Genomic DNA, 10,773 nt, shown 5'->3' with positions numbered 1-10,773 from the left:
TTCCATATAATGTACATTATACTTTCTCCTCTATGCCCCACCTTCTGAAAAGCATCTATCTTTACAAAGCTCATCCCTCTGAAAAGCGAGGTGTGCTCTGATTGGCCAGCTATTCAGTGCATTGTAATTGGCCGAATGCCTCAAGCGTGTGACAGAAATGTTACGCTCCTCAACACACTGTGATGGCGTCTCCCAGCACCACGTGATTCAGTCGAGCTGCTCTGCTCATGCACATCCCATCATCGTTTCTCTTTTAGCAGTTCAGTCAATGTACTGTTAGGAGTAACTGAATAACTCGGGATATTGGTTTATTTCATGCCAGAGGGGGTGTAACGCATGTTTAGAAACCAAATAACTTAAGTTAATTTTTCGGACATCACTAGAGTTTGACTCCTAACCCTATGGTTGTGGGTTCGAGTCTCAGGCTGGCAATACCATGACTGAGGTGCCTTTGAGCAATGCACTGAACCCCAAACTGTTCCCTGGGCACAACAGCATAAATGGCTGCCCACTGCTCCGGTGTGTGTTCATAGTTTGTGTGTGTTCACTGCTGTGTGTGTAAACTTTGGATGTGATAAATTCAGAGTGGATAAATTCTGAGTATGGGTCCCCATACTTGGCTGAATGTCGTTTCACTTTCATTTCTAGTCGTGTCCTCTTTTGGAGGTCCAAACAAAGTAGTTTCGCTTTCACAATGAAACACACAGGGAGTCCCCAACATAGGGACAGCGACAAAAGAGAGAATAAACTTTAAACCTTCTTTCTTTGTGTGAACATTTGGGAAGTGTTTTGCAAATCTTCCCACATAGTGATGTAGAGATGTGGGGTGTGTTTAAACGAGGCTTTTTAGCAGGGTGTGGTTGACCCTTAAATTTTATAAAGAATATATCTCTTTGGATTTGAGACTTCAGTCTTTGCAACTTCACAGATCATCTTTATGCACCAAGAGCGTGTAACACTCCAAAGAGAAAGGAAAAATTTAAATTGCATCATATGACCCCATTAATATTATACTACAGGGGCTGTTGCATATCACTACATCAAAAGATGCATCGGAATCAGCATTTATAGACATTCTGAACATTCTGAACTGTCGAAATCATACTCTAGATTTAATACTGTCACATGGAATTGATGTTGATAGTGTTGAAATTATGCAGCCAAGTGATGATATCTCAGATCATTATCTAGTTTTGTGCAAACTTCATATACCCAAAATTGTAAATTTTACTTCTTGTTACAAGCATGGGAGAACCATCACTTCTACCACACAAGACTATTTTTTAGGTTATCTTCCTGATGTATCCAAATTCCTTAGCATATCCAAAGCCTCAGAACTACTTGATGATGTAACAGAAACTATGTACTCTCTCTTTTCTAGCATTTTAAATACAGTGGCTCCTTTACGCTTAAAGAAGGTTAAGGCAACCAGTATGACACCATGGTATAATGAGCATACTCACACCCTAAAGAGAGCAGCCCAAAAAATGGAGCGAAGCTGGAGGAAAACAAAACCAGAGGTATTTCATATTGCTTGGCGGGAAAGTAACCTATCCTACAGAAAAGCATTAAAAACTGCTAGATCCGATTACTTTTCTTCTCTTTTTGAAGAAAACAAACATAACCCCAGGTATTTATTAAACACAGTGGCTAAATTAACGAAAAATAAAGCCTCAACAGGTGTTGACATTTCCCAACATCACAGCAGTAATGACTTTATGAACTACTTTACTTCTAAAATCAATACTATTAGAGATAAAATTGTAACCATTCAGCTGTCAGCTACAGTATCACATCAGACAGTGCACTATAGACCCCCTGAGGAACAGTTCCACTCATTCTCTACTATAGGAGAGGAACAATTGTATAAACTTGTTAAATCATCTAAACCAACAACATGTATGTTAGACTCTATACCATTTAAGCTCCTAAAAGAGGTGCTTCCAGAAGTCATAGACCCTCTTCTGACTATTATTAATTCCTCATTGTAATTAGGATATGTCCCCAAAACCTTCAAACTGGCTGTTATTAAGCCTCTCATCAAAAAAACACAACTTTACCCCAAAGAACTAGTTAATTATAGACCAATCTCGAATCTCCCCTTTCTGTCCAAGATACTAGAAAAGGTGGTATCCTCACATTTATATTCCTTCTTAGAGAAAAATGGTATATGTGAGGATTTCCAGCCAGGATTTAGTCAGTATCATAGTACTGAGACTACTCTTCTTAGAGTTACAAATGACCTGCTCTTATCATCTGATCGTGGTTGTATATCTCTTTTAGATTTATTGGATCTTAGTGCTCCGTTTGACACAATTGACCACAAATTTTTTTGCATAGACTTGAACACTTTGTTGGCATTAATGGAAGTGCATTAGCATGGTTTAAATCGTACTTATATGACCGCCATCAGTTTGTAGCAGTGAATGTAGATGTATCATATCGATCACAAGTGCAGTATGGAGTACCTCAAGGCTCAGTACTAGGGCCGCTGCTCTTCATGCTTTATATATTACCCTTGGGAGATATCATCAGGAAACACGGTTTTAGCTTTCACTGTTATGCTGATGATACTCAGCTCTATATTTCTTCGCGGCCCGGTGAAACACACCAATTTGAAAAACTAATAGAATGCATAGTCGATATAAAAAACTGGACGACAAGTAATTTCTTACTGCTAAATTCTGAAAAAACAGAGGTGTTAATTATAGGACCTAAAAACTCTGCATGTAATAACCTAGAACACTGTCTAAGATTTGTTGGTTGCTCTGTCAATTCTTTGTCATCAGTTAGGAATCTAGGTGTGCTATTTGATCGCAATCTTTCCTTAGAAAGCCATGTTTCTAGCATTTGTAAAACTGAATTTTTCCATCTCAAAAATATATGTAAATTACGGCCTATGCTCTCAATGTTTGAAATGCAGAAATGTTCATTCATGCATTTATGACCTCAAGGTTAGATTATTGTAATGCTTTATTGGGTGGTTGTTCTGCACGCTTAGTAAACAATCTATACAGCTAGTTCAAAATGCAGCAGCTAGAGTTCTTACTAGAACCAGGAAGTATGACCATATTAGCCCAGTCCTGTCCACATTGCACTGGCTCCCTATCAAACATCGTATAGATTTTAAAATGTTGCTTATTACTTATAAAGCTCTGAATGGTTTAGTACCCCAGTATTTGAACCTTTTACATTACAATCCTCTATGTCCACTACGTTCTCAAAGCTCAGGCAATTTGATAATACCTAGAATATCAAAATCAACTGCAGGCGGCAGATCCTTTTCCTATTTGGCGCCTAAACTCTGGAATAACCTACCTAACATTGTTTGGGAGGCAGACACACTCTTGCAGTCTAAATCTAGATTAAAGACCCATCTCTTTAACCTGGCATACACATAACATACTAATATGCTTTTAATATCCAAATCCGTTAAAGGATTTTTAGGCTGCATTAACTAGGTAAACCGGAAACGGGAACACTTCCCATACCACCCGATGTACTTGCTACATCATTAGAAGAATGGCATCTACGCTAATATTAGTCTGTTTCTCTCTTATTCAGAGGTAACCGAAGCCACCAGATCCAGTCTGTATCCAGATCAGAGGGTTACTGCAGTCACCCGGATCCAGTACGTATCCAGATCAGATGGTGGATCAGCACCTAGAAAGGACCTCTACATCCCTGAAAGACAGCGGAGACCACAGACCATGACAACTAGAGCCCCAGATACAGATCCCCTGTAAAGACCCTGTCTCTGATGACCATCAGGAAAAGACCACAGGAAACAGATGATTCTTCTGCACAATCTGACTTTGCTGTAGCCTGGAATTGAACTACTGGTTTCGCCTGGTCAGAGGAGAACTGCCCCCCGACTGAGCCTGGTTTCTCCCAAGGTTTTTTCTCCATTCTTTCACCGATGGAGTTTTGGTTCCTTGCCGGTGTCGCCTCTGGCTTGCTTAGTTGGGGTCAGTTCATCTACAGCGATATTGTTGACTTGATCGCAAATAAATGCACAGACACTATTTAAACTGAACAGAGATGACATAACTGAATTCAAAGATGAACCGCCTTTAACTGTCATTTTGCATTATTGACACACTGTTTGGCTAATGGATGTTGTTCAGTTGCTTTTAAGCAATGTATTTTGTTTAAACCGCTATACAAATAAAGGTTACTTGACTTGACATAGTTAACTGTAACAACATAAATTACAGAACTAATCAAAACAACATGACAGACGATTTTGCAAAAGGAAATGCACATCAATTACTCCTTACATAATGTTTTTCAAAATTGTACTCTATATTCTATTTGCCATATCAGTGTCATTCAGAAAGCTAAATAAATGGCAAATATCATTGTTTTTCCCAGGAGTTCCCTTGCACCCCCAAATTCCTTGTTTTCTTTCATCTTCCTTTTGCTTCCGGTTATCATCCCTGTCCCAACCTTCTGTTGTATTCCGCATAAATTTCTCCCTTTATTTCAACATATCTTTTACTGGTGTCATGATCCGATCACTGTTAATTCACCACCAGAGGTCATCATCCACAACACAGACTCTCACACTACACAGTCCACCCTGGACTACATTTCCCATGCTCGATTGCACCAATCACATTCACCTGAAAACTATCACACACAGCTGCCACCAATTACACACACAAAGCACAGTCATCAAACACACTTCAAAAGCATTGGACTTCCTCTCACACTCTGCCGAGTATTGTTCTGCGTATATCCCTCTCCTAGTGATAGCTGCATACAAAAGCCTTTCCGTGTTAGTTCTCTTAGTCTTGTCTTAGTTTCTAGTTTTCTTAAGCCGAGTTCAGACTGCATGATTTTAGCCCAGTTTTTGGCTTGTTGACAGGTTTTGAGAAATCGCAGACAAATGCTCGAAATCACATGCAAATCGGTGCTCGTATACGCGCGTGACAATCATGCAGTGTGAATGAGCAAAGACCAGATCTGAGAGAATTGCAGACGAGTCGCTGACGCCCGTGAGATATTTACCTTGTCACAATCTCGCATGTGTTTAGTTGGGAAAGTTATGTGGTGTATAACCTTCTGTCGCCGATCCATCGTGCAGTGTGAACACAGCAATGATTGAATGCTGGCTAAGATAGTAATGCAGTGTGAAAAGAACAGTGACCCGACTACTTTGAAAATTGTGCAGTCTGAACTCTGCTTTCAGTTTCTTGTTTTCATAGTCATCTATGTTTCTAGTTTTCATAGTCTAGTCTTTTTCTTGCCTTGCCCTGTTAATCGTGTTTTGACCCTTTGCTCTGGTTACTGGATTACCCCTCTTGTTTGGTTCTCTGGATATTGTTAGCTCATTGAAGACCGACGGTTGCCCTAGGATTATTCGTGTCTTTCCCCCATATACCTGTTTGCCAGTATTTGACCCATGCCTGTAATGACCACGTCTCTTTCTAAATAAAAGCTTGCAAATGGATCCAAACGTCTCACGACTCATCTGTCCCATTACAATGGCTTGTTTTGCCAAACCATCTACCATTGCATTTAACACCCACATGAGCTGGTACCCATGTAAATTTTAACTTTACCCCCAACTGAGAAATCCTCGTCTTGAAATAAACTTAAGATCATCAAGAAATGTTTCTAAAAAGCTCATTTAAGAACATCTTTGAGAAGCTACTTAGTTAGTCAGAGTCAGGGAACTTTGACAAACAGATTTTTATTTAGTATCCTTTTTTTGTTGAGAAATTCACAAAATAATTTAGTCATAAATTACAGCCCTCTCAAGCAGTCAGAAAGCAAAGTGCATAAGATATTTCCACACGGAAACAGATTAATTTTAATTGAAAATTAAATATCCTGTTACTGTCACCTTGAGAACAATTTTAAAGTAAAAAAAAAAACAATTCAGCATGTCAGTGCGGTGCTGTAGAAAAGTAAAAAAGTCAGTACTAGTCTGCACACATGAACAAACAGATATGGACATATCGGCGTACATTAATGCAAACGTAAACATTGCATTTTGGGGAATGACCAGCAAAATCATGTAACAGTATTTGATTTTTAGGTATTATGTTTCTTTAGCTCGTCTGAGAACTGGCTTTAAAAAATAAAGCTTCAAATAAATCAGCTTCTAGAAGCAAATGAAATGTGCCAGCGTAAGACCATTTCAACATCATATTCTTATGAACATAGACAACAGTCATCAAGACTGTCTTGGTTATTTTATCAACCATACAACTGGCCCAAATAAGAATATTTACTTCAGTCTTTAAAAAAGTTCTGAAGTGGCACAATTTGAAACACTATATGGGATTGTGAAGTATACAGAGCAAATCTAGCCATAAAAACTTTGAATCTTTTCATAAGCACCTTTACAAATCCTTCTTCCGACAACATAAACTTGAAATGTCTCTGTGAATTGCCCACTGCATCTTCAGGACGCTGAAGAAAAGATGTGCTCTTCCATATGTGAATGACTAGAGAAAGGAAGGTAGCGTTCTCAAAAGCTTGTTCAAATGTGCCAGGACAGTCCAGCATTGCTCCGTCAAAGCATCTGTCAGGCCCGGCCTCTATACAGAAGTCAAGCCACTTTAAAGACAGTGTTAAACTGGACAATCTGCCCTATTTGTCCATCTGTAGAGCTCTGGGTGCTAAAGCACTTCCGCTTGACAGAATGACGACAATCTCCTGAGTGTTTCATCACCATCTTTCAGACGCTGGAGCTGTAAATGGCAGTCGCTGGTTAGAAATACAGGAATTCCATTGGTTACTCTTGGTGTCAACATTACATGACATCATTTGTGCATGAAAGGAACAGTTCACCCAAAAATCAATTAATATTTTTTTTATTTTTAATTACTTTTAATTGCAAAATTCTAATTTCTTAGTGGCTATTTTCCATCCAAAAACAATGTAAGTGAGTTAAATTTCCGTCTGCATCTCACACAAGGTTATCAAATGACTTCAGAAGATTATTTTATTTTATTTCATTTTATTTCATTTTAATATATCTGTATTTTATTATTATAAAGCTAAACAAAATGAAAAAGAGAAATATTGCCTTGTCAATTAGCTAAAATATATATATTTTTTATGTTAAAAAATTAACATTATTATAAAGTAATTTTTTATGTTTTTAATTTTGATTTAACAATAATTATCCTGGTATGTTTTTTTTTTTCTATTGTGAGTTTCAGAACATTGTAATTGCAGCAATATAGCATGTATTTATTCAGATTTCTCATACATATTTGAATGAAGATGAGAGTAAATGTAAAGTAATTGTTGGGTGAACTACTGCTTTGATGATATGAGAATATAGTATATATAATATAGAGAAGATACCTACTTTGAAGAATCACCAACTTCCCCAGCTCCAGGTGCCTCATATCCAGTCACTGTGGAAGATAGAAATGCAAAACATGTTCAGATGTTTGATGAAGATTTGAAGGGTTACTAATAACTCATGTAGTGTGGTGTCTCCTGATAATTCAGTGTGTGTGTGCGTGTGTGTGTGTGTGTGTGTGCGTGTGTGTGTGTGTGTGTGTGTGTGTGTGTGTGTGTGTGTGTGTGTGTGTGTGTGTGTGTGTTGTTGTGTACCTGAGGTTTGTCGTCCTCTGAAGAAGTACTTCATCACCACAACAAAAATAAGTAATAGGAACAAAAAAACAAACACGACGGTGATAGCTGCGATCACCACAGATGGGAACGATTCTGTTTCACCTGCAAAAAGACAACAAAAATATTTGTATTTACATTTTCCTTAATAAATAAGGAAATTAATTAATTAATTTTCCAAATAAAACAAATTATATAATTAACAATTAGATTAAAATAAATAAGATTAGATTAAAGTATCTTAAAATAACTAAAAATAAATACATAAAACCTGGTTTAAAATAAATTAATTTTTGTAAAAATAAAATAAAAATAAGTAAAATAAAAATATAGAAAATACACCTAACAGTCCAATATTAAAGTGAGTAGGGGAAAATATATATATTTATTCTCCAAATAATATTTGCATTTTGGTATAATATAAATTATACTAATTAAGTTCTAATACTAATAACTGGGTCTTTTATGTATGAAAATGTGCAGCCTTTTACATTTAAGGATAGAGTCCCTCATCGCATGAGGATAACACCAAAATAGTTTGCCCAAAAATGTCCACTAGTCTTATATTATTAATTCACCCACACATAATTTATGTATAACCTCATTAATATTCATAAAGTCCATTTAGAGCAGCAAATGGGAAGGATTACTGGTATACTTCAAATTCACTCAATTGCAAAACCTCAAAAGACTTGGTATATTGTGTATAGACTACTTTTTATGTTTTTGTGGAGATGTGGCCACTATAAATAGTAATTTTATTCAATATTGATATTTTACAACTTTTGAGTGAGTTATGGAGCAAAATCCAACAACACACTCACATATGGTGATGGTGTGGGAAACAGCGCCCCCTACGGCACAGCTGATATTAGCAGGCTGGTCACAGTTGTGCGTGATGGTTTGGTTGATGGTCCATGTTTTGGACTCGTTATCTGCTGAACTCCGGTTGTAAATGACGTTAGTCAGACTTTGATTAAGCCCCGTCCACCTGACGGTGCTCTGTGGGTATCCACCCACCGCCGAGCAGCTTAACTGACAGCTCTTTCCTGCGCCGCCATCACCCGGTTTACTGCAGTCTTTCGTGATTGTTGGAACGCTGTACTCAGCTGTAAAAAGAGAGAGCAGTGGAATAAGCAACATATTAGAGATCCGGGGAGGTTCCCCAATCAGTGTTTCACTTCCCCAAAACCCACGTCAAGACAAATATCCCAGAATCCTTAGTCAGCAGTGAGTTTCCAATGCGTACAAGCATGCGCGCCCCCACAGACAGACCAACATACACAAATAAACCAACACAAACACACAAATAGCCTATTTACGCATATTCACATGATATTTCTCTGAATGGATTCATTACACACATGAACACCCAAATACTGTAGGTGTTTATCAAGGTTATGCATCATTCAGAATTGAAATCAGAACTGAATTTGAATTGAAGTAACTAATGGGGTGCATTCGAATTGAGGACGTAAAAGAAAATTTAAAGTGACATTTTAACAATGCACTCCATATTTCAGTATGAATGAAATATAAACATATTCCCATTCATAACATTTAGAATATAAAAAATATAAATTCAACTTTTATGTTAAGCTTACTTGGATAAATTTGTGTGGCCAAAAAAAAAAAAAAAAAAAAAAAATTATCGTAGATTAATTGCTGTAATTGTTTTTTACAGTATTGAACCTAGTTTAAAGGAATATCTGATTATTTGAGATAAAATGTTTTTCTACATATCAGGTAATAAATAGGCATAGTTAACCAAAATGAATAATGCAATTATTTTTGTATTGTCTTTTTGAAATTACTGGTATTTTGTTTTGAATTTCTTTGGATTGTACTTCATTGAATTCCTTTTTCTTTCATTCTGATTCAAATTCTAATTTAATATGCCTGTCTGGTCGATTTGATTCTAATACAATCTCATAAACTGAATATGAGCCGATTCTTCAATTCTGCATTTGACTCAACCCTGTTGTCATACCTGTGACTTTGAGGAGAATCATTGAGATTTCAGGTTTTTTGTTGATGATAACAACACATTTATACAATCCTTCGTCAGAGACAGAGATGTTTCTCATCTCCACGCTGAGCTCCGTTTCATTCACTTTGGTTCTGTCCTTGTACTCAGGCAACACTTTAATCGGTTGGCCTCTATAAAACCCGTTGATGAAGTCGTCTGGTTTATCATTTTTATCTCTCTGTATGTACAAGCCATCTACAGGTGTGCTGTGGTTCAAAGGACATCTGAATGTAACGCTGTGTCCCAAAACAGCCGTGATGTTCTCCACTGCATCACTGTCACCTACACAAACACACAACAACAGAAAAACTCAGATTTTACAAGCATTTCAATTCACACTTATTATTATAGCTGATTATAATATGCCAGGTATACTAGCATGTAAATAGTAACATGGGACTGTAGAAATTGTATACAAAAACAAATTAGCATCATATTTTTTTTTGTTGTTGGTTGCACTGAGAATAGCTTTATGGTACTGTGTGGATAATTACACAATTGATCATTTCCAAGCAAAACAGTAAAACTCTATTAAACCTGTAATTCAACCGTTGCTGAAAGATGTCTGTAAAAGTTAGTATATATAGCACACACTATATAAATACACAAACTTAATAATAGTAATAGTAACTTAATATATAGTATTTACGTATACTTTGTTACACACAATAATATATGGTATATAATTGTTTGATTTTCTATTACATATAGTGCTGTAAATTGGGTAAATAAGTAACTATTTAATCATATTCTTTTCTGAAATTAATCATAATATACCATTTAAACATACAGAACTTATTATGTGCAATACATATACATACATACACACACAGACATTACTTTTTGTTTGTATATATATTATTTTTCACATTTTATTTTTGGTTTCATAGGGGTTCCCTTTTAAACGGGGGAAACTTTGATAGCAGTGATAATTTGTTCTACATTTACATAGGTCAGAAAGTCCTGACACTGTCATCTTTAGTAAAGATTGTGGGTACAAATTCCTTTTTAACTTTATTTACATATAATGAAAGTCTCTGGTGTGTTACCCTGTAGCTAAATGTGTGGGTTTGCGTGGGTGTTTGTTTGATTCAATCGGGGTGTGATATTCTATATGACATATTTCAGTGCTTTATAAGTCCTTT

The 10,773-nt window shown here is 36.5% G+C and overlaps 1 protein-coding gene across 5 annotated transcripts in view; it reads right to left on the bottom strand.

Moving 5' to 3' along the window:
* Positions 1–5,679: 5,679 nt before the first annotated feature.
* LOC127972486 (T-lymphocyte activation antigen CD80) overlaps positions 5,680–10,773 on the bottom strand; it is a 7,897-nt gene continuing 2,803 nt past the window's right edge. For 2 of the 5 annotated variants that reach the window (XM_052575992.1, XM_052575997.1), the window contains exons 4-8: positions 9,590–9,910; positions 8,424–8,708; positions 7,582–7,704; positions 7,331–7,379; positions 5,680–6,720 (exon numbers count right to left, since the gene is read on the bottom strand). In XM_052575992.1, the coding sequence (XP_052431952.1) occupies positions 6,633–6,720; positions 7,331–7,379; positions 7,582–7,704; positions 8,424–8,708; positions 9,590–9,910 (866 nt within the window). In that variant the 3' untranslated portion in view covers positions 5,680–6,632. Of the gene's footprint in view, positions 6,721–7,326; positions 7,380–7,581; positions 7,705–8,423; positions 8,709–9,589; positions 9,911–10,773 lie in introns of all 5 variants that reach the window. The other 3 variants (XM_052575995.1, XM_052575996.1, XM_052575993.1) reach the window with 3 other exon arrangements.

Source organism: Carassius gibelio, chromosome B15, assembly GCF_023724105.1.
Source record: "Carassius gibelio isolate Cgi1373 ecotype wild population from Czech Republic chromosome B15, carGib1.2-hapl.c, whole genome shotgun sequence".
In the NCBI taxonomy this organism is placed as follows: Eukaryota; Metazoa; Chordata; class Actinopteri; order Cypriniformes; family Cyprinidae; genus Carassius; species Carassius gibelio.
The sequence above is the reverse complement of the archived record's forward strand: the minus strand, read 5'-3'. Positions and strand labels throughout refer to the sequence as shown.